Source organism: Gadus macrocephalus, chromosome 14 (assembly GCF_031168955.1).
Source record: "Gadus macrocephalus chromosome 14, ASM3116895v1".
NCBI lineage: Eukaryota > Metazoa > Chordata > Actinopteri > Gadiformes > Gadidae > Gadus > Gadus macrocephalus.
In genome coordinates, this window is record NC_082395.1 from 20,397,359 (window position 1) to 20,422,274 (window position 24,916).

At 43.7% G+C, this 24,916-nt stretch overlaps 1 protein-coding gene and 1 long non-coding RNA gene across 5 annotated transcripts in view; one reads left to right on the forward strand and one right to left on the reverse strand.

The window, feature by feature from the left end:
• insyn1 (inhibitory synaptic factor 1) overlaps positions 1–14,649 on the forward strand; it is a 40,151-nt gene extending 25,502 nt beyond the window's left edge. For all 3 annotated transcript variants that reach the window (XM_060070538.1, XM_060070537.1, XM_060070536.1), the window contains one exon: positions 13,348–14,649. In XM_060070538.1, the coding sequence (XP_059926521.1) occupies positions 13,348–14,148 (801 nt within the window). In that variant the 3' untranslated portion in view covers positions 14,149–14,649. The remainder of the gene's footprint in view (positions 1–13,347) is intronic.
• Positions 1–24,916, reverse strand: part of LOC132471491 (uncharacterized) — a 152,422-nt gene that overhangs the window by 85,731 nt on the left and 41,775 nt on the right. The gene's annotated exons all lie outside the window — the stretch shown is intronic.

Genomic DNA, 24,916 nt, shown 5'->3' on the forward strand with positions numbered 1-24,916 from the left:
TTGGAGGATTTCTATTTTGTTAGCTTGTTTTTAAATATCTTCAGCTGCCAGGTCGGACGAACAGGATCACTACTGGCTTCGTTTGGACGGCGTATCCGGGCTGTTTTCGTTCACAGACTGTGCCTTAATCTGGCAGACCCTGACATCGTTATGCGATGGAGGCTTGTGTTTGCTGTGCATCACTCAGGAGATGAGTAATGTACGTGCAACATTGTTTTGGTACACACACACTCATGTTTGCGCACACATTGTTTGTTGACAATGAAATGTTTCAGTGTGTGTATGTGTGTGTGCGTGTGTGTGTGTGTGCATGAGTGTGCGTTTCGTGATGGACTAGGTCGATGGCTGTCGGCAGAGCCCCGCCATGCAGTCACATGGCGGGTATTGTTGTTCCCCATCCTTTACGTGACCCCCAGGCTGATGACGCAGGCATCATTGCGTCCTGCTCTGCCAGCAGAACTGCAAGGCCTTCACCCCCCTCCCCACCTCCTCATACACCCCCTCTCTCACTTTCTCTGTCACTCCATCTCCTCCTCCCCTTCAGTCCACGGCAGTCGAACTCGCAGCGCGACGGACTCATTTGGACCCACTCAGTTATCTCTCTGTTCAGCCCTAAGAATCCTTCACGGCTTTTGTTGCCATCAATCAAAAACCGGGCTGCCAAGGAGACAGAGACACTGAGGGGTGTCAAAACACTGTCCAAACCAAGAGGCTCAACCGTGTAGGGTTTTGCCTCCACATTTACACATACACATACGATTCTATGTTTATTTAATGTGGACGTTTTTCAAATGTTTTCCTGAAGCCGGTGTGTGGAATGGTGTGTGAAAGAGCAGGGCTTGCATCAGTGGGTGCTCAGAGAATGACAGTTATTGCATCATCAAGCCTGAGAGAAAAAAAAAACAAGCAGCAACTAGGATTGGAGGAGGCGTTTTCACTTGCAGGCTGCGAACAGGGGGGTTAGGCTCCACTGGAAATGCAGGCAAGGACAAATAAACTAGAGGGGCTCATCTAAAAAACACTTCATGAATGTTTTCCAGCAAATGGCCCTATCCAGCTTCCCTACTTAACGTTCTACCCGCTAATTGGATGCTTGGTTTGACCTCACACTAGTTTGATTTCAACGTCAACGTTTGAATAACGAATAGACGTGGGACTTCAAGATCCTCCTTCCTATAAGCCTTTCTAGTTTTGTCAAAGTCCTTGGAGAGTCCCAGCAGAGATCCACACGACAACAGCCATCTGTTGTCAATGCAAAGATTCATCAAATGTCCATTTTGTTATGTAATGTTGAAATTGTACTCTTATCTTCCCCAAGTAACATCCTCTATTGCTCCAGAAAAGACAAATACAAAGAATGCATGGAAGCGAAATGCAGAAAGACTTTCTCGAAGAATTTGGTGTATTGATTCCATGCCCTGACATACAGTATATTCTGTCAAATCCGACTTGACGCCAAAAAACTCAAAAATAATCAATGCTTTAAAAAAGATGCTTACAAATTTAAGTACCCTCTGAGAATGTTGCATTGTGGCACAGGTGTGTTGGATTGATTGTGTGTTCGCCAGTCCGTCCGCAGGACTGTCAGTCGGTCACTCAGCCGGTCAGTCAGTCTGCTTGACTTGACACTCAGTGGGGGAAAGTATATAAAGAATGCAAGGATGAACTCTTGTGGACATTACTATCCTCGCCTATATATATATATATATATATATACACTATATAGTGTATAAAAATATCGACTAGGTTGTTCTATCTAGACCCAGTAGCATATGACCGCACAGTACACTCAATAATGGATATTTTGACATCTATCCAACATTTATATGTATAGTATTACGGAGACTACTTGTTTCTTTGTCCTGAGGTTTCATTGTGAACTACAGGAAATCATATTCTGTTCACACAATGCTGATTCTATCACGACTAGTGTGGGCTCATTTAATCTCCTGAATTACTTGTTGACAAAGTTCAGTCCATCCCATAGGTCCTCTGTGTTTTCTAATCCCAGGCCATACATATAAAGTGCAGATTTCAAATTGCAGTGGATAGGTAGTATACACGATGTCCGTAGTGAATTGGATTTGTGTATTGGTGTTATATTTTAGGATAACCTTCAGAAAAGTGATGTGGGGTGCAGATTGACTTCCCAGCCGGATTGATTTACCTGGTGGCTTCAGGGGATACTGTGCTTTCGTGGTCACAAATTGATAGTTTTTTTCATTATATTTGTGTTATGCTTTCATAAAAGGATGATCTTGCCAAATCGTTGCGCAAAATGAATGGTTAGGATTTACATACAAGCTATGCAAGCTCCACTCACCCTTGACGAAGACATATTTGCACTATGTATTGTATGTATGTATTTATGCATAAGGCCTGAGCGATTAACCAAATTTGATTTTCAATTACGATTTTTGACTTCCAACTATTATGAAAACAAGATTACAGATGAAACGATTATTGTGCTGCATTATAAAGGGAACAATATTTATCCTTGACAGAGTTAAAAATGGGTGCTCCAGTCCAAACTCACACTATCGGAGAGAGCTGTCTCCGCCCCCTCCTCCCCAGACTTGAAGCTTACGTGGGTTGCCAGGTTGAGCAGAGCACAACATTGTATTTGAGACAAACGCTATTATTCTATTTTGACAATGTCAAGCGACGGCGCGTCCCACACTGTAAATTGATCAGCTCATGTTTCAGTTTCAATGTATTCATTGTTTTCAAATTATGCCAGCTCATGTGGCATCAGCCACGACATCCCTCCAGGCTCTAAGCTGTCTCCGTGTTTCAAAACGTAGGTAGAATCTAGTGCAATCTCAGTTGATCCAGTTTGTTTGCCTGCTTCCATGGCTGCAGCACGATGTGCTTGTGTGCCAATTTGTTTCATATCTGGCAACCGGGGCTACTCTGAGAATAGTGAGTCATAACACAGAGGCCAAAACAAAAACAAACGTTCTGACCCGGAATGGAAATTTCAAAGGAGAACATACTGGCGGTACCATTGTTGTTTGAGAAGCCAATGTTCCTACATGCATCACGCTTCCAAGAAAATACCCCTGTGATAAAGACACGTTTGTTTTCTTACATCAATAAATGCATTAGGTTTGTTTATGTATGTATGTGCTGTACGTATGCCTGTGTGTGTGTGTGTGTGTGTGTGTGTGTGTGTGTGTGTGTGTGTGTGTGTGTGTGTGTGTGTGTGTGTGTGTGTGTGTGTGTGTGTGTGTGTGTTAGTATTTGAGTATTAATACTGTATGTAACACATATGGATATGTATGGATGCATATGGATATGATTCTTTGTATACAAAAATGGGGGTTGAAGGTAGACCGGGAACACAGCCCTCCTTTCATCCGTCTCGGTGGCTCGGTTTGTCCAACGGGCTCCTCTCGCTTGGAGGGGCTGGCGGTGAGAGGACCGCGTCTCACCCACATCACACCCTCCCCCATGCCAACTCTGTAGCCTATAATTACCACGAGAAACCTGTGAAAGACAATCATAATTGTTGCGAGGGAAAATAGCAGGGCAGCGTACACTGCTGTACATGCAGTTCCCTAGCTTTCGGTAAACACACAAGGATTCCCCATAGCTCCCAGGAAGGCTTCGAGCGATCAATACGTCTCAGAGCTTATGTATTTCCAATACCTCATGAATGGAGGTGATGCATACTCATTGCTTTCACAACGTCACCATGGGGGGGTAGGGGTTTGCATGATGCTAAACATGTAACCATGGGAAAGAGTTAGGCTAGCCTTTTGAGATTTAGCATTCAAGGCTGCCTTTTGCTTTAATGTGGTGGGGCATCAAAGGTGCGTTTGTTGTAGATGGGGCTAAACCTTGGTTTTGAAATACAACACAGCGCACATCAGACTCCAAACTCTCCGGCGGACATTCTTTTTTTTTACCTCATTCACAATATTCAAGTAGTGCCCTCATGACGAATGCTTGATCAATAAGAGCCTAGCTTGAATCAGAATGCAGCCCACTGCCCTACAGGGATTAGACGCTTTTTGAGTTATTGGTAACTCATGGTCAGAGGCCCAAGGAGTTGACAACCGAAAGAAAAACTATAGAAATATATGTCCAGTCCACCTAGATATATGTGAAGATGTCACCTAGATATATGTTAAAATCTTAAGAGGACCATCTCAATGCACACACGCAGACGGATGCAGGCACACACACACACACACACACACACACACACACACACACACACACACACACACACACACACACACACACACACACACACACACACACACCTTTCCGCTGAGAAATACTCTGAATATGACCTGAATGGCCAATGCATGACCCTCTTAACAACATCAGTCACAACTAAAAGGAGAACCGCCCGACCACTTCTTATGCGCTCTGGACAACAACATGCAATAACAAGCACAGCAGAATGCACCGCAACAGAAAGGGCAGGGCTAGCGAGTGAATACGTCACACCAGCAGGTATGCAGGGCTGCCAGATGGTGGCCTCACGGGCGAAACGTCTGCTTGGGAATTTTTTTGCAAATAGGTCTCCGTCAAAAAAAGTCAGCGGCTTCTAGCGGGCCCGAAGTTTGACTGCCGTTCTCAAAGCCGCGCTTTAGGAAGCGCCATATCTATAATAAAGTCGCGGGCTGGAAGACGTCCCGTTGAGAGAGAGAGAGAGAGAGAGAGAGAGAGAGACAGAGACAGAGACAGAGACAGAGACAGAGACAGAGACAGAGACAGAGAGAGAGAGAGAGAGACAGAGAGAGAGAGAGAGAGAGAGAGAGAGAGACAGAGAGAGAGAGAGAGAGACAGAGACAGAGACAGAGACAGAGACAGAGAGAGAGAGAGAGAAAGTGACAAGCTGTGACAGGTGTGTCAGTCCACGGCCGACCGCTCCACACATTGTCACTGATAGAAAACGCGGAGAGCCCGCTGGAAGCAATGACAAATATTTTGCAATATAGAAGTAAGGATAAGAGCGCAATGCCAATATCAGCAGACTCTATTGTGGCACTGAAAGAGCGGTGCGCGCTGGAGTCCTGAGCCCCTCAACTTTCCGTTTAGGAGCGTGCGTCGCTATATTGGTTATTTTCTCTTCAAAGGCTTGACGCTCCCACTTCTGCTCCCGCCCTCCCCCCTTCCATTTCCCAGCTTCCTTCCATCTCGTCTTTTTGAAACGGCAGCAGAGATTTATCACCCGGGTTCAAATAACCGCCTCGTCTGTAGTGCACCTAGAGGTGACAGTAGGTTACGAAGAAGAGAGACATCTAACACAAATATATATATATACTGCGATATTTGGATGACGCTACTAGTTTGCCGAGCAAGCTAAAGTTTGGTTGTGATCTCAGTTCTAGATTAACATTCATCAGTTTAACTGATTACAAATATTTGCAGGAGACACTATAGGAGTCCCCCCAAAAATGATTTTGTTGAGAGATGTTCAGAAAGAATTGTATTTTTATTGTAAACGTAGTTGCCCCACGTTTCAGGTCTTACAGGAGATGGTATGGCTGACTGCTGTGGAGTGCAGCTGAGAGCCTTGTGTGCAGAACATTGATTAAAACACAAGAAGGGGGTTCTTCACGTTGAATCAGATAAGATTGCAGACACTGGGTCTAACATCATTGACTTTGGCGCGGTCTTTGTGAACGAGAGTTTAAAGCCTTTACCGTACACATTTTGATTTAATGAGTGAGGGAGGCTACAACATGCATCTTATCGTTGAAAATTAATATATAAAACAAAATTGATATTCATTTAGATGAGGGACACCATTTTGTGGTAATACATTCTTTGCTTTTTTTGATCTAGTATGCGGTGAGTTATTATAAATGTGATATTTTCTCTTCAGCGCAATAGGCCTATATGTTAAACTATCATGATTTTTCAGAATTTGTGTTTTTATGACCTTTTCCATGTAATTCAGTATTTAGATACATCCGTGCCTCAGCCTGATAAATATTTAACTAAGACACTAATTGTTTCAGGACAATGTCAACAGCTGTAGAGCTTGAGAGGGTTGACCTTATCCTTCAAATCCCTCATAAGTGATTGGAAAACAACAAGCGCGTAACGCCAGCTCTCACTCATCGCAAATGACCGTGGATGTTTTGTTGGGTTAAACCCTCCTCTAAAAGCTTGTTAGAAAATAAATAGCCTAGTCTCTAAGCAAGCTAACTGCAGATATACACAAGGGTGCATTATGGGATTTGGTGCGAGGAAAGCACACTCCTACATAAGCAGTAAACCTTCCTGCTATACAAGTTGTTGGTCCCGCACTAGTAGTGCTGCCCCATGCTTTGGCCAAGCGCTTTCAGTCTTGACCCCATGTTCAGCTACAACAAAATAACGGAAAGTATCCTGAAGTACACTTGCAGTGGGGGCCGTAATGATATATTAAGTGTCAGACGCAGGAAATGTGTTTTCGGTTTTGAAGTGTGTCGGTTCTTTGCCGCTCTATATGTTGTTTTCAGGATTACCGCGTACAGGTTTGGACAAGTGACAAGTGTTGGCAGTAACAACACTCGTCACAACAGCTTTCAGATTATCACACCTCCCGGATCTTGACTGAGACAATTAAAATAGCCTAAAATAGTGTTCACAACAGTGATAACAAGAAGTTGTGTTTTGTTAGCCACACAAATCATTGAATGAAGAGACGATAGCATACAAATGCCAGAGGAACACTTATTTGAAATTGATAAATGTCGACAGGGGTCTTTAACTCTCCATTACTTTGTTTGTGCAGATGTGTGACGGTTGCCTGATACATACTGAAATTACAGCAATATTGGAAGGAAATTGTGTATTTAAGACAATACAATTTTGCAGAGCAACTGCTCGCAATACACAACTTGTAATGAGATCAGACACCACAGTACCTTTGTTGTTTATTCAATATTGTTCCTGATTAATACGTTGACTAGGTGATTCTATGCTCACTGCTTTAGCCTTGTCTTAGAGAGGGACTGTCATTTATGACTGCCAGAAAGGAAATCGCTGGATTGGACTGAGCCTCCTCTTGCAGAACTTCTTCTACTTCCAAAGAGATTGCAAAGGCTCAAGACCTTTTTCAACACACAGAGACTCAATGGAGGGGAACCTCAGTAAATGGCCCGTGTACAGGGCTAGTAGTTCAGTGGGCCTCACCCCAAGACACTTTACTGTAGCTGCCTGTAAAAGACAACCTCCCTCTCTGGCTTGCCAAGTGTAACGCACAACCTGGTTTTAATTATCGTCAAAGCCTTCCAATAAACTCACTAGTTGCCAAACAGCAGGTGGGATGAGCTGGCCAGCGTAATAGCTTAAATTAAGCAACGTAGGGCTATACTGAAGGTGTTAGTATATATAAGTGGTCGGTTTTCCTTTGCCTCGAGGGAAAGGGTTGACCTCTTACCATCATTCCCGGGGATAAATGGCGCCCATTAAAGCCCTGAAGTTGGTAATGGCGCTTTTGATTAGGGGGTTGGTCCTGTGCGGTCCGACCCTTGCTCTCTACCATCTCCATAAACATGAGTGACTCCGGAAAGATGAAAAAGCTGGAGGCATGTGTGTGAAGAAGTCTTGGGCTCACAGCCCCGTTTCATGACAGGATAATTACAGCAGCGATGCGTCCTGAGGACCCTTCAAAGACCCCTTACTTCCTCTTGAAGACCACAAGCATCACATCTCACCAATCAGGATGGCCAGGCCAAAATCAGGTCCTCATGGTTTCATTGCCATGTTTTTCCTCCCTCTCACACGCAAACAAACACATACTGTTGGGCGGCAGCGGCCCAGGAGGTAGAGCTGGTTGACTGGCAACCGGAGAGTTGCAAGTACAATCCCCTGTCGAGGTGCCCCTGACCAAGACACCTAGGCTAGGCTAATGTAGACAGCACAAACGACTGGTATCAAACCAAGATTATTGGTGTGAACCCAACAGGAGTGTGGCTTTGTACGTCTTCACATGCTCCCCAGGCGCACAGTTCCCCAGGTGTTCTGCTTTCTCCAACTCGGAGACATAAAAGGTAAGGGCACTTACCGTTGTGCCCCGGTAAAAAAGCCTTCCTGCTCATCGACCCAACGTGCGCTAAATAAGGCATTGGTAAATAAAGGGTGGCATTTACACACTCACCCACCCACCAACAACAGCCCTCCTGGCGAAATATGGGGTTTAACTCTTTGCTTTTGGTTCGAGGAGATATGCAAGTTGTACCCGTATGTTGGTGGGTTGCTTTCTAGTCCGCCAGCCCTCGAACTCATGCATCTTAGGGAACACAACAAGGGGTTCCGGTTTGTTTGCTGTGTAAAACAATCGAAAACACATTGGGAGGCTGAGGGCTAGCCTTTCCATCTCATCAGTTTGTCGGACAAGTCTGTTAGGAGAATGCACCTTCGATAAAAGGAAATGCATAAACATTGTGCAGCTATTTACACCTACATTACGGAGAACGCTATTGATTTTGAAAGTAGGAGCCATCTGTAGTTTTTTTTGTGAACATATCCTGAAGTGACTTCAGTGAAATGCTTGCCACCGCCGCCGCCGGGAGAGATGAAGTGGTATCAAACTAAATGGGAGCGCACATTTGGATTCAACCCCTGTTAGGGAGTAGAGCTCAATTGGGTGCGAACAGGAGAGGGCTGGGGAGATTGGGAGAAAGCTGCAGGAACTAAAAACAATATTTGCAAACATTTTATCTTACAGCCAGCATGCCAGATTGGATAATTGCAGAAACATTTTCCTAACTTGCATGAAGTGCTTGCAGCAAGTTAAACGCTTGCACAGGAGCAGGCTCACAATTAATTGTAACGTTGAGAAATGCATACAGTTTAATTTATTCCTAAACATTTATTTATATGGGTCCATTGATCCATATGGGAAATAAATTATTTCCTAACGCTGGAGGCTTGGTAATTAGTAGCCTATTTTTTTTTGCTTCCCTCAGTTTACTTATACAGTGATTATAGAAATAATAGCAGGATAGGGAGAGATAGAGAATGGCAATTTTAAGACAATGTACTCATCCATTCTGTTTCTATCAATCCCAAAATATCCCTAAATTTACAGTTTAAAAAACTAGATGAGCCCAGAAAGCGAGTTCCCCCCTCTCTTTAATGAGTCCTTGTGCATCTGATTATTGATTATTGTGGCAGAGATAATTGATCAATAGGTCCAATATTCCTATTGTGCTTGGAAAGCCTCCATTTTCTGTGCATCATGCAAAATGAAACCAGGGACCAGTCTGTTCACATCGAAACACATCTGTTCCAACATCGGCGGAGTAATGTTGGACGCAGATGGTGAACTTCTCAGACAAATCATAGAATGCTTCAGACTGTCTCGGTTTCTTGTGTTGAATCGATTTTTGCAACGTGCATTACATATCACAATTGGAACTCTACTATGATCGTCGATGGTCATTTCTAATGAACGTTGACGCGAGCACCGGTGGCATCTTCAGAGGAATACAGGCAGGCATTCACTTGTGATGAGTTAAGCGTGATTCTAGGTAGAAGGGAATATAAGAGAGAGGGGGGTCTTGTAATGGATGTGGACAGCACCCAGATCACTACTGTGGCAAAGAGGAGACTGTTCAAAGAGTTTTTTCCAGTTTTTTTTTTTACATTATCGACCATCACTCAGTGTTAGATTACGTTCAGTCTGTCTTTCCCATCACTGTACAATTCGGTCACTGTCAGGGGCCCCCCCAAGTGTCCTTCATTCACTCCAGCCCTCAATTACCCAGAGCGATCATAAAAGACAGGTGATGAGGTGCAGCAACGGACCCAGGCAGGCGGCTGCATGGAAGTCTTTCTTGTTAAGGCCCCCCACAACAAGCCTCGGAATCTCTCGATCCTGCTGACCCGCTGCTGTAAATGTTACACGTTTGATAGCTGACGGATAGGGTGGTGGAGACGAAACCATCATGTGTGTCTTTTATCACTGACGCACAACCATAGAGAAGGACAGATTATATGGAGTAGGATCATGGGCACATGGAACGGTTTTGCTGGCTTCTGTCAAAGCAGCCTTTTTGTTCAAGAAAAAAAAAAAAAAAGGGTTTAAAAATGCTGCATGGATTGCACCAGATGTTTCCGCTGTATTCTATAGCTTCCTGCCATTGAACACTGCATGTTTGACATCATTAAAAGCTTCTAGGCGGTGAGGCTTTGATTGGTGGGCGTTGTTTGCACAACTGGGCATCTATTGTGCAAGCAAGGATACGAGGAAAATACATGCTGTTGCAGCAGAAATAAAAAGCAGTCTCTGTTGGAGGCAGGAAATGAAAGGAAGCATAATATGATATTCAAGTTCTAAAGTAGAGAGATGTGTTGATGGTGCGAAAAAGTATAATGTATAGAGAATGCGCACTGGTTTTTGGGTTTTGTATGTTTTGTCTTTTGTCTTGTAGTGGTGCAGTCTTTCTTGGGAAAGGTGCAAGGCTAAATGATCATAATCAATGCACCAACCACTGATAAGCAAGTGATTTGCCGATGATGTCCGGACATAATTGTTTGCATTTACTTTATATACTCAAATGCAGGACTATAGATTGGTTTCAAAGGTATAAATATTTTGTTTATGCAGAAGCATTCTCAATCCCATAAGAAAAATTAAACAGACCAGGCAGTCTTTGTTTTACCCGGGCCTTGTTGCAGACATTAATTCCAATAAAACCTAGCAGATAAAATGCAGGTTTAGTGCTAATCTCATAATTATTCTGAAAGTTCAATTTGAGAACATTCTTTACTCATTGTCTGTTTCTATATCAAACACGGCGACTCCCCTTGGTAATGTGATCGTGTTCATCCAGCCCCTGCAACAATCTGCTTACACAATCATTCACTTTTAGAGCACAATCGTCACATGTTCTCCTCTGGGAAACCAAAGTCACAGATTATTGTTCAGTGGTGCTGCATTGGACCCATCTGTGACCTCATAAGACTGGGTACAGATGTCGTTCACGGTGAAACAACAAACAAAAAGATGAAGAAAAGGGTTGCTGGTACGTCCGTCAGGTGTGAAAGGTCTGTCATAGCTTACCGATTACTGTCTATGAGCACAAAAGGGATTTCTAATGACTAGAAAGGATCACTCTTATGATTGACTGTGGAGGTAATTTAACATTCAGATGATGCTGAGCAGGATGGAGGGGGACAGTTGCGTTGGGTTTTTGTCCTCAAACCGTATTATTGCTCCAATTAAATAAATAGACAAAGAAAACTGGAAAGAGGATCTATTGTTCCAGGTTCATCTAAATGATAGTGGATGTATTAGCTCAGCTGCGGAACACGTTTTGATAACACATTTGACAGATTATCCTTTGACAATTGAAAAAACGAAACACATTTTTAAATATACAGAAGCTGATTAGTTCACCAAGATATATACCGGTATATTTTTTAATGACACTCATGAGTATGAAGCAAATCACACTGAAAACAGCATTGGAAGCATTAGCCGATTAGAACACTCATTCAGCACTGGTCCCTTTCAATGGTGCCAATGAGCAAAAGCATAGCCTAGATAGTCTGTAGTTATACCGTACCAACACTGGCAGACCCCCAGAGCTCCTTGGCTGAGCGTGCCATGCGAGCACACGTTTCCAGGCACTGATCCATACAGACACACCATGCAGCCCCACGTATGGGGGAGGACTGAGGAAAACACATCATATCTCGTATCTCTCTGATTGTAGATGGTTCAAGTTGAAGCAAGACTTTTTGGTAGGGCAGTAGACTGAACTAGACCAAGAGAACGAGTTTCGCTGAAAGCAAAATATACCAAAGGAGAATGAATTGTGTGATTGCGTTTTAATCTAGGTAAGGAGTAATCAAGAAGCCACTTCAAGATGTTCAAATTAGTCTGACTGCACCATAGGCCACGCTCGGCTATCAATAAACACAACAAGTGAGCCTCATTTAAATCATATTCTACTTTTGAAGTCTAGGTTATAGGGCTGATAATCACACTCCTTAAATTGTGATGCAAAAGGAATACCAATCCCACTTCAGACACGAAGCCATAACACGAGTAAGGCTTCATTGTCGTTTAATCGACTTTCAGAGGCTCAAGACCACGTTTCCCAAATCTCTGGGTAGAACCTCACTTCGGTTGGCATTCAGCGGCAATTATGTTCCAATTCCACGTGTGTATGTTCTCGGAAAAACTTTCCCTGTTTCAAAACACTTGGCTTAATTGCAAAATGGCTGAAGGAAATGTATCATTTAGCGGGCGACAGGAAGCCTGAGTGTTTTCATTTTACAATGGATTTTTTTTGAGCCCAGAACACGCTGATTAAAGGTTCTAAAATGTCGAGTATTAGGGGTTGAATGTGATGTGTCCTCGGCTAGTAATCCACGGTGTGAGCGAAAGTGCTTTTTATTCACAAGCGGCACCGTGGCTGCTGATGCCTGAAGTATTGAGGTTAATTGAGACAACGAAAAAAAAATTAAATCATTTCACAATAAACATTCATGCCGCACCGTACGGGAAAGTGCTCGCCAACTATGCACATGACATTATTTTCAGACAGTATACTGACAAACAAATTATTAGGCAGTTCCGTGTGCGAGCGATTGTGAAGGGAAGACACCCATTTGTTTCTTTAATCTTTTTTTTATATCAAAATTGATCTGGACTACAGCATGGAGCAAGACAAATTAGTAGCTCGTAATCTTTCAAGCCCAGTGAACAACAGTTTGGCCATTTGAGTTGTTTACCAACACTTGGTGCTGTGGAATTCAATCAGTGTACTCTCCCTGCCTCAGTCAGACTGAGTGGGTGGCTAATCCTGCACTCGAAACGGAGGTTGTGAAGATAAGTGCAGCCGCGTGTAAAAGTAATGTAATAAACTAAACTTTAGCCCAGTGCCAGCACAGGTCATTGTAGCCATTCTCACCTATTAAAACTTGACCAGGCGCAACGATTACACGATTAATTGAGCCAACTAAAAAATTATCTTAATCGATTAATCATTTAAGTCATTTATCAAGCACAAATAATACAATTTGCTGCTTAAGGTTGCAGTTCAATTGAAAGATTTGGTATCGTTGTAATAGTTAATAGTATTAATAGTTTTGTTTTTCTTGGCTGCAAACGCATTTAAGACATCACTTTGGACTCTGGTAACTTGAGATGACATTTGCTATTATTAAGGACATTTGATTGATCATATGATTAACTGAAAAATGGTTTGATTAATCCGCTATTAAAATTTCCGTCAGCTGCAGCCTTCAATTTAAGCGAGGACAATACTACCCCGATCAAGGCATCTGAAATGAAAATGCGACCCACTTGCATTGTACTAGAAGCTAATCATCCTCTCTTTCTCCCTCTCCCTCCCTCTCTCCCTCTCCCTCCCTCTCTAGGTGGTGGGTCAGATTGACAAGCTCACGTCAGACTTTGACTTTGACCAGGATCCCGATGACTGGACGGTGGCCACGGCCAGCAGTACGTCCAGCAGCGAGCGGGGGCTGGGCGAGGCCTTCCGGCCAGACCCCCTCAACCCAGACGTGCTGTCGGACAGCTGGGAGTTCTGCAGCTACCTGGAGGCCACGGCCGCCGCCGCCGCCGCCACGCTCAGGTCGGGAGACCCCGCCCAGACCCAGACGCCCGGCAGCCCGCCACCACCGCCCCCCGCCACCACTGCCTCGGCCTACTCGCAGATGAACGGGGGTCTGCCCATCCCCAACGGCCCCCGCATCATCACGCCGGACTCATCGAGCGAGGAGGCCAGTAGCTCCACCCACAGCCACAAGCCGCGAGAACGGGTGCGCTTCAGCGACAAGATCCTGTACCACGCGCTGTGCTGCGATGACGACGAGGACGACGAGGAGCAGGCGGAGGCGGCCGACGACGAAGAGGACAAGAGCGGCCGGGCGACGCCGGACAGCGACGTTGAGACGAGTCCCCTGGCCAGCTCGTGCGCCACCCCGAGGCGGTCTTACTCTGAGCATTCGCTCCACTATCCTCACTTTCTGGATCCTTCGTACGTCCCGTCCCCGGCCAAGGCGTCGACCGGAGCTCACACACTACCCAGGAAGGGTCTTTTGAATCCGGGCTGCCGTAAAAAACTGCTACGAAACAGCAGCACACAGACAGTGTCGGACAAGAGCACCCAAACTGTACTGCCCTATATTCCAACCAAACAGAAAACCAAGGACCACTGAGAAAAAGCATTACCATAGAACACGTGACAAGGACTGTGTACTATTTAATATTAAATACATAGATCATAGATTAATACGCAAATAAATTGATTACTAAATAAATAAATGATATATGGGAAATCACTTGACTACCTAAAGTCATTCCAAGGCTCAGGGAAAACTCGACAATATAAAGGCAGTGAAAGAGAAAAATGTATTGGAGGACCAAAAGGCTTGTGCCTATTATAATGTTGAAAAGATATGTTGAATGGATTCCCTATGTGTAATTATTTGCAAAATGTATTGAAATAACAAAGCAATCTTCTTCTTTTTCTAGGTCTGACGTTTAAAGTGTTCAAAAAAAATTGCAAGTGTGAAGAGGTTATTTCTCCTCCTGATACACTAGTATAAATTGAAGAAAAAAAAAACATTAATAGTATAATGCTTGTTCCCTTAATGTGGATACAAAACTCTGCACATCCTTGTTCTCTGAATCTGTATAAACATTGTCTTTTTCATGTTCCAATTATTTCAAATGTCAAGGGGGACTGCTGCGTTCGCTGGGGGTACGTATCAAGATGCACATCATGTGATCGCTCCTCTCTTTGATGTCGGCCAAACCCAGTCAGAGTGCAGGAGTGCAACACTGTTTACTTGCCCTTGACTTTTATAAATCATTTCAATAATTGATCTCTTCTCGGTCTACTGATCAAAACCTCACACTAATGTCCGGTAAGTAGGAAGACGAATGAATACACATAATAAAATATATATAAAATACAATATAATAATATAGACTTTAAGATGGAATACACTTTAATAATCCGCAATCCCCACACAAACCGGTCGAGACCAGTTGACATTTCTCCTCGCCTGGTTCTTTCTTTCCTATACGTACGCAATGTCCTTTGAGCCCCCTGGTATTGAACGGCAAGAAACAGTGCAAAGAAAGGTTTTTTTTGTCTCTTGCTTTCAGTTTCTCGGCGGGGAATTCAGCTCGATAGGGCGGTGTTTTATTCACAGGCTAACGCCAATAGCCGCTGTGATCAATACGGCAGAAGGAGGCGCCGTTGAGGTCTCCAAGCCTGGCCATGGAGGCCGTTCTCCCGCGGTCCGCGAACAAAAACCTCACAGTCAGACCAATTTACTTGAAAAAACAGAACAAAACTCATACAGAGGATGTGGCTCCGAAGCTGACATTTTCAAAATATGTTCCACATAGTTTGAGTAAATGGCAAACAGATAGTGTTCCCGTCCAGAGCCCTTTGCCAAGCAATAACATTTCCCGGGGTATGGCTTTTGTGGCTCAGTGCGTCCACCCCCGATGCCCTTCGTCACCTTTACCTTCCTCATCATCTATCCTGGTCCACGCGGAGATGATGTTAAAGGTCAACGCTTTTAGAGGACCACCCCATGCTAGGCTGTTGACTCCTCCTGTGTCCATGTTATTCCGCTAGAAACTAATTATTAAAAAAACAATATCTTTTTTTATTCACTTTTTTGTATCACTATATTTATGTCGTAGTTATTCCGGATTTATTAAGGATTTCGTTAAAATCTGCATTGCTGTAAGGCGCTAGTTTTTATAGAATTCTATTATGTTAACTACCAGCACATAACCTCGAAATTTCCCAAAACCCTTTGACATAGTATGAGGTGGAATAACAACGCATAATTGTTTTGGCTTTGTTTTTGTCAACAACTATCTTATCTTATTTAACAAATACTAAAACCAACCAAGCAGCATTTCACGGCTGATTTAGTTAATTATAGTTAATGATTTCAGATGTGTGCATAAGAGGTACTTGACATGGTAGAGTGGAGGCATATTAATCAAAGGTAATAAAAATAATACCTTGATAGTCAAGACCATTTCACACAATTTAGTTCCAATCCAAAAAACAAAACAAAGATCAAAAAGCAGTTAGAGGTATGATTGATGACCGCAATTTCTTGCTGGGATTTTATCTTGGAACCTTCCTGCTAGTTGTAGAACGCTGGCTGTACGTGCTGTATATTTATGTTCCATTTTACAGTTATTGATGCACTTGTATTCAAGTGTTCATCTTTTACCAATGTTATGCCTTCAATTATGGTTCTTCAGGAATCAGTCATGTCAAAGATTTGATAATTTATTTCATGAAATGGTAACACGATTTATCGTTCCACTCTTTCTCAGTATTTAAAATATGACAGACGTATGTCAGATACAGAATACCAACATTTGCACAGGGAGCACAATACAATCCTTCATGGGGAACATCAGATATCTGAACCCACCCTACAGGGTACATACAAGCAGAACCAAAGCAGGTGGAGGCTGGGCTGGTGGTGGGTCAAATTCTGCTCAGCACGCGTAACTTACGCATAGTGAGTGTTTAAGATTGAAGGCCTTGAATTGACCCATCGGTGTACGTGCTTTTGATTGGACAGCGTTAGTAGTCAGCTGATAACTAAAATGTCCTGCCAGAACTAGCTACGCCCATTTTTGGCTTATAAAGGAACAGATTGTACACTTCAAATTGTAGTTGTTCATACAATTGACAAACTTAATCATTCCCCTTTCGGTAAGTATTGGCAATGTTGTTCTTACATGACCATCTAGGCAGTGACCCATGTGACCGCTCAGATTCAACAGCAGTACTGACAGTCGGAAATGTGAGCCGAACGTAAGAATTGGACCGGATCATATCATACATGGGCCCTTGATATATATTTTTTAACAATTTACATTTTAAACGTGAAAGTCTCCAGCAAAGTCAACCCACATATCCTGCAATATTCTAGTAAAAATGAAAAAATGAAAAGAATAATGCAATCATGCCAAAGCAAACCAATTGGACCGTGCTGGTCTTTTGCCGTTCATTTCTTCTTTCATCTTGCTCCAGCCAAGTTAATCCTGAAAGAGTTCTTGTGAGAAAGATGTATTTAGGGGAGATCAATGGCTGCCATGCATGGCATCGTCTGCCATTTCCCTGCTAGATGGAGGGGGGGCAACAGGTCACCCGGCCCATTAGAATAAACAAACAGAGCCCTGAAGCAAGGCAAACTATCAATCACATGGAAACCAACTAAGCTGCTTCAAAAGGGTGTTGTTGTGAAAATGTACAGGCATCGCGATGCCTGTACATTTGCGCAACATCGCACTTTTAAAAGAGGCACTCTTTATAACGTTGCTCTTTTTAATTTTTCTCGTGAAAAGTTAAACAGGCAATTAAACCACCTATCCGCGTATAAATGTGGTTTGGCACGGGTCAGGAATAGATTGTCAGTGGGGACAGACTTGGAAATATTTGGACAAACCATTAGCAATGACCTCCCTTGCCAATAGGCTCATTATTCATTTCTAATAGGGTAGAACTTCATCCTCAGTTCTCCATAGGACAAAGATGGGTGGCATCCAAACATTGCGCGAACCTGAAGACAGCGCAATGCCAAGACTTCCCTACCTCTCTAGGCAGGTGATAACAAATGTGTATTTATGGAAACGTGCATCTTGGAACTCTGAACATGCCCAAGGGGGCGTGGGCTGTTCCTTTTCTGCATTTAATCGAGATTAAAACTGTAGCTGCATCGGAGCTCTCTAAACGTGCCGTGCAGCCTAAAGAGACACAGCAACATGCCCCCCCTTCATCACGGTGTACCGTTCCTCCTTACTTCACGTTCAAAAAAGGTCGCCGTCGCTTGCGTCACAGAGCAGAAGGAAAATGAATGATGGATCTCTGTTTTGGTTGCTGATTCGTTAGGGCGTTTGGAGCTCAGAGCTCAATATACTCACACTGATTGCTATGGACTGGATAACCGCCGGGACTACCTGAGTTTGATTTGTTTCATCTCTGTGTCATTTATTTCCTGCTACCAGAACAAACTATCCCTGCTCCTTGTTCCCCTCCTCCTCAATCTTCTCCACCCCAACCCCCAACCACATCTTCCTCAATCACTGCATATCTTCAACCCAGATCTCCTGTGTTTTTGGGGGAACCAGTCAGAAGGGGTGGCCGGATGTGTCTGAGGTGCCGACACCTTACTTACTTCCCTATTTCACGACGATGCAGCGCATCACTGCATCTGACGGGGAGAGAATCGTGGCTACAGACTCCCCAAGGTTGGTGGCACAGGACACCTGGCACAGAAGGGAACTTTGCTTGGAGGGAATTCACCGGCCGTTTGTGCACATGTGCAATGCCTTGACAGTCAGAGGACATGTTTGCAGGATCTATGCGGCTGGTTGGTTGTCCATCTCCCCGCCGAACTACAGCACCTGAGCGATCGGGTGGACAAGGCCGTGTCCAGCATCACTTACCATCTGATTGAGCCGCGGGAGTGATTAATGAAGAGCCACAGAACCACAGATACAATTAGACCTTCACAGGTGATGAAGGACAGGGCTGGGGGGAGGGGGAGGGCTGTTCAACAGTGGGGGGAAAGAAGTGCCTCAGAGGATGGGGCAGAAGGGGGGCGGACTGGGAGGTCTGAGTTCCAGGGATAAAAGACAAAAGTGTCCAATGGTTTGGCGGAAAGTAATTAGAGTTAATGAGAACCCTGTCACTTCCACGTACACCATAGCGGTTTGATTGAAGAGTGTGCTGTGCAAAACAAAGAAAGGTAATTGGAGGTGATAATTGTTCCCCACGAGGTCACCGGCAAGGCTATCATAAGGCAGAGTCGAGTCGAATGCGGTCGTCAAATTAATCTCTGCATTTGTTCAAAAACAGACACCGTCAAATAGAATGTGTATGATCACACTACATACGAGTACGCAGGTGGTTTCATACATATGTATCCCTTGAAATGCCTGAATAGTTTTTGACTTCATGTATGTAAATAGCACACCAGTTTTAATGAAGGTAAAATGCATTACAATCATAGATTTCTTTTTGAAGATGAGCAAACCAATTTGTACCTCCGTGAAATACCTTGTAAAGGGGTTACCAGGAGCACATGCGTTTCGAGAAACGCTATCAGAAATGCCAATTAGAGGTGTGTCGAATGGGAAATGTTAATTTGCTATGATTCCGTGCACTCGATCGACTCATTAGATGCAGAGGAGAGTGAGTGAATGGTGCCAATTCCTCCATCCGTTTCTTCATTGGTCAGTTTGAATGCAAATAATGGATTGGCTTGTGCCACACATTGATGGTGTCACAAAAGAGAATCACAACAAGTTGTGAATGACACGTCGGAATATATCGGTGGCATATTGCGTAACATTTTGTTAATGTATGTAAAGCTGTACGCTCTGGATAATCAAAATTGGAATGGGATGAAAATACAGATTCTTAATGGAAACGGATCATTCTTCTTTGAGGAAATAATCTGTATTCATTAAAGATGTGGTTTATTTAGAGGTTTTCATTGAGGACACAAACATCTACTCAATTAAATGAGTACTCGTCAAGCAAATAGTGTCCTCAGCCGAAAGAGGAGGTTGTCAAATCTCAAAACTGTATTCAAATGCTTCTGTATTTGTTATAGAAAAAATAATCCAAGCACGTTTTGAGATTTGAGAACCTCTGTGTGAACCACAGATAGAAGTTAAGGGCAGTGTTGAAGTCGTTCTATAATAAATGCCTGCAAGTTGCCCCTCGAAATACAAAGTGAAACGTACAGCAGCATAGCACTATATGCTTCCAATAGCAGCCATTCAGTTTGAACGTTGTTTTACATAAGTGAGGAAGATGTTGGCTATTCAAGAGATAGTCATGCTCTGAATTAGTGATGTGACGATTCCCAGTGTGTCTAGCAATTCCTACCTGACCAGGAGAGAGGGCAGCCAAGCGAACACAGCCACAGCACTCGTTGATTGGTCAATATCGCAACACAAGCAGCGAATTACAAAGTACCCCGCCTAAATAATGGCCATGCTAAAACGAAATTCCACTGGATTCATCATGTTTCAAATTGTTGCCAATGGAAATAACATTAAAGTCGCTGTTTGGGAGTGTATCCCACTAGCTTTACAACAGTTAAAGCAGGTATAAAACTGCTTGACTAGGTGAGTTTCAGTGTGGCAGAAACGCATAAAACCTGTATAAATTACAGCATAAAACTGACTTTCGATATTAGTGGAAACTACTGCCAACAAGGTGCGAGGCAGTGTATTCGATTCATTTTTTGGTATTTCTCGCACCCCTGGTTTTTATTAGTGGTTCAGATAGATAAGACCTATAGAAACCAGGCCGCCATTATATATTCATTAGCATATGCATAGATGGATGAATGGAGAATATCCATGCAGGGTGCGGCCCGGTTGGCTACAGTAAGTGCATCCAAAAAAAAAAGGCCAGCAGTGTTTTTTTTTTTCTTGGCAGCTTGTCAGCATTTTCATGGCATTTTACAGGTAAAGGCCAAGGAAGGAGAGAATTGCTGACAGTTTAGTAAGACCAACAAATAGGAGTTAAATGATGATGAGGACAGGCAAGTCCCTAAGCACCCCTTATATCACCTTACAAAAGGGCTTTCCCAATCTCTCATATTTACTACTTACCCACTATATTCTCTCTTCCTCTCCCTCCTCCTATTCCTCTTCCTCCTCTTCCTCTTCCCCCTCTTCCTCTCCCTCCTCCACCTCCTCCCTCTCTCTCTCTCCCCCCCCCCCCCCCCCCCCCCCCCCCATTTCGCTCATTTCTCCCTTGCTACGCACTTTCCATCTCCTTGCTTATTGCTATAAAGAGTGCTCCACCCTCGCCCAGGAGCCAGACACGGAAGGTCTTCATCATCCAGTGATGCACAAAGTGCCAAGGACAGGTTAGAGTCATTTCTTTTAGAATCGGGTGCAGGAGTAGGAGGAAAGGGAGGAGGAGGAGGAGGCCTAGATTGTGCAAAAGTTTTCTACCGCAATGCTGAGGGCTCCGAGGAGACAAGAGATGTGCGAGCCATGAATTAATTATCAATGATTGGTATTCATTGGTACTAAGGGTCTGGCGAGCGAGCAAGGCGGCTATGGAAGCTCTACTCACCTCCAATTAGTGCGGGTCTTTAATGGCAACACAGATACACTGATGACTAGTCCAATTTCTCTGAGTTCAGACAAAGTCACGGAAAAAAGGCGGTTTGCACGTATGTCGGACCATACCGCCGGGTACTGCAAATAAAACAGAGTAGTGATCATTCTCAAATGACTGCAATTAGTCAAATGTCAGGATGGATCTGCCCGCTCACGGTAGTTTGCTGACCTAGAAGCTTCGAGGTATGTCAAAAGATTAATAGCTGTGGCGTTTCATTAAGTCTTGGGCTTGCACCAAACACGAGAAAATAAACATAAATTAATTTAAATGTAACCCCCTACCTCTGCCATGTTTTGGTGACCCAAGTGGCAGCATGCAGTAAACAGGAGAAGTGAGGAATCGTCATAACGTCATAAACTGCAGTATTATTTATGGTATTTCCTTCATCTAAAATGTTAATGAACACTGTACCTCGTTTAATGGTTAGAATGGCTATGAATCTAAAACAAGCTATAAACTGATATATTACATCCTAGATATTTTCAGTTGACAATAATGTGTGTAAAAGGAATTTGGTATAGTTTGAATGTCCTTCCAAAACAAACATATTTGTGCTGGTCTCTATATCACTACATACTGCATGTTCGTACAGAGACCTAGTGGGTATCATCATCATTACAATGAAAAATGAAAAGAAATAAGATCAAAAGCAGCCAACAATCAGGGTCAAGGTCCATTAAGACGTCTCAGCGGAAAGGTCTCAGACTGAAGTTGCGATTTCTTGGCATAAGTGTGCACTAGTAAAGTGGTCAATCACTGCTCCTTTTTTGCCTGTGTCCTGGGTACACTGGGCCAGGCTAATGCACCTATAAAAGCCATAAAGCACAGCTTTTAAATGGCTGTGTGGGCCCTGTGCCGGTCTGGTGTCTGGCAATGGGTTCCAGCGCCCTTGGTGTCAGACTAGGGTTTTAAGAGCATGTCAAGTGTAAATCTCCTGGTGGAAAGACCGATCTCCCAGTGTCCAAAGCAGATTTAGCACCCTGCACAGAGGCCGCCAGAAGGCCAACTGCAGCACATGCCAGGAAGTCTAGGCAGAAGAAACTTCATTTATATATTTTAAACATGCAACAGATCCCAAGATCAGTCCTCAATACATAATTTGCAAAAAAATGAACAAAAAAAGGCTTCTTCATGTTGCTCAATAAGAAGTTGTATTTTGTGACTTTCCGTTGCTGTTTATTTGAGGACATGGGGATATTAATGAGGGTGTGTTCTCGTACCGTCTTCAAATAAAGAAAGGGAAAATCCAAATGCAAATGGATGTGACACCATGACAAGGCCGGCCAGACCATGACAACCCAACGGAACATTGTACTCCCACAAACTGTTTGGGATCGGGGAGATTTTGTGTGCTTGAGAATAAACACATCTTGATGTAAATTTAACACTTATACTGAAGATCGATGTTTCTAGTTGTTTGAACAGCCTCTCTTCCTAAGCACTAAGTGTTTAGCATCACAACTTTTACCTAAATGGTGTGCTTAATATATGGTAAATAAGTGCAGAACGACCAGTTGAACAACATCTAAGGTGGGGGAAGAGAAAGAATTCAGAGAAAAGTCATGAATCCCAAACGACCAGACGCACTTTGGATTTGTGGCTGCCATCAAGTGCTTATTCACCTCGTTCCTCCAATCATCCAAAACTGGTGAATGGGAAAGTGAAGATCTCTTCTCAGACCATTTACAACTATTTCCCTGAGGTGCAAACCCCATCACACCCTGTGTTTTTTACCGAGTGTGAGGAAGGGGACTTGGCAGCCTAGAAGAATACATTTCTGCTTAATTAATCCCATTCCTTACTTTAGGTATTAAAAGGTAATGGTCTGTTTAACAACTTTCAGCGACACTAAACGGGTAATTAGTCAGCGCCTAATCATTTTTCATACATTTTATGGATATGTCCAGTGTTGATGGTGAGACCCCGGAGAAGGGGTGGTGGTAGTTTCCTGAAGGCCTCCGCTCCTTCCGCTTGCAACTCCCTTTTCCTGGGCCCCGCTATCCTCAACACGAAATGAAGCCATCTCGCCTGCAAGCTTCACCAGTCCTCGGCAACTTACCATTAACCATGTCATGCTCTGTGACCAGGCCCTCGCTCCCCTCCGGCCCTGTATCCTCCCCCCATGACCCGGCCACCTGCGTCTGATAGCATGGAAGGAAAAACGGACAGCCTGTTTCGTCATTGTGCTGCAGCCAGAGGCTCTGAATAGGTTGACGAGATCCCCGCCACCTCATCAAAATATAAAAAAGGGGGGTAAAGGCAAGTGGGAGTACGGGCACAATGGGCCAGGTTTGCGATGCGGTCGTATGTGCCAGCCGTTGGTCAGCCATTCCCAAAGCGGGTTTTCAGTATTTCTGACATTTATTCATATGGCGGGGGAGTTAGTATCACTTAAAGGGAAAGGGCCACACACTGCCCAGGTGCAAATAGGACTTCAATTGTTCTGTCTGATCTCTAAATAAGCACAGATGTTGCCAGGATCGTGCATTCTAACTCTATTGCAAAATGGGTCATTGTGCCTTAAAAGGATGCTGAAAAATGGAACCGATCACCATTGATACATTTCATGTCCACCTAACGAACCAAACTAACGAAAATTATTCAAATGCTATCCAAAATGTATTTGTGAATTCAAGGTTGTTCATTCTGAGTTTTGTTTTTAAATGTCCACCATGTCCAATAACTTCGACCCATCCAACATCAGCATCCTCCTCGATGCAAACGTGATGGGTTTTGACGGTGGGCTGTGGCTCTGGGTGTGTTAATGGAGACCGTGTTGTCATTAGGATCAGTTGATGAAATCCTCTGCTCAGCAGCGAAGGTGAACGCCCTTTCTCATCTGCAATCAGCACCCCGCTGTTAGGGGTCAGCAAACAGCGCTCTGTTCAATAATAACCAAACGGCCTGAGATCAACTCGGCGATCGCTCCGTGCCATTATGCTAACAAATGCAAAATCAATCTGGACATATCAATCAAACGCAAACGAGCGAATGCTTACGACTTTGATTTTAACCCGCAGAACGCCGAGGTCAACTTTCAGCCTGATCATACCACATGATCTCATGCTGGCCAGCCGAGAGAGAGAGAGAGAGAGAGAGAGAGAGAGAGAGAGAGAGAGAGAGAGAGAGAGAGAGAGAGAGAGAGAGAGAGAGAGAGAGAGAGAGAGAGAGAGAGAGAGAGAGAGAGAGAGAGAGAGAGAGAGAGAGAGAGAGAGAGAGAGAGAGACCCTACTGGAGGCTGCCTTTGAATCATTCAATCGCTTATAGCCCGGTATTCAACCACATGCCACGGCCAGAACCAAGAAGCAAAGTTCATGGATTGTATGAACAACAGAATGTGTTGTATGCTCAAGACAATGCATTCATCACTTTGCAATACCTTTTTATGACTTTTATAACTTCATAAACACTTTTAGCAAGGAACTTTGACTTGATGGATTCGACATGGCCAGGTGAGCAGGAAAGAACTCTCCCGCCATAATGGTTCAAAGGTAAAACAGACTCCAAGTCATTGACGGATTCTGGACAGGATCAGAAAACCCTTCCGTGTTCAGTGTTGTCCGGAAAGGTGCCGGATCGTTGTATAAACACACACACACACAAACACACACACACAACAAAGCTTATCAGATTGACAGTGTTCGGTAAAAATCCTTCATAGAAATGGCTTCCATTATCACACAGATGAAATGACCAGACTGCAATGAAATCAGGTTTGAAGATTTTTTTCTTTCTTCAAGACAGCCTTGAAAGCAAATTTCATAAATGACAGTCTAAGAAGT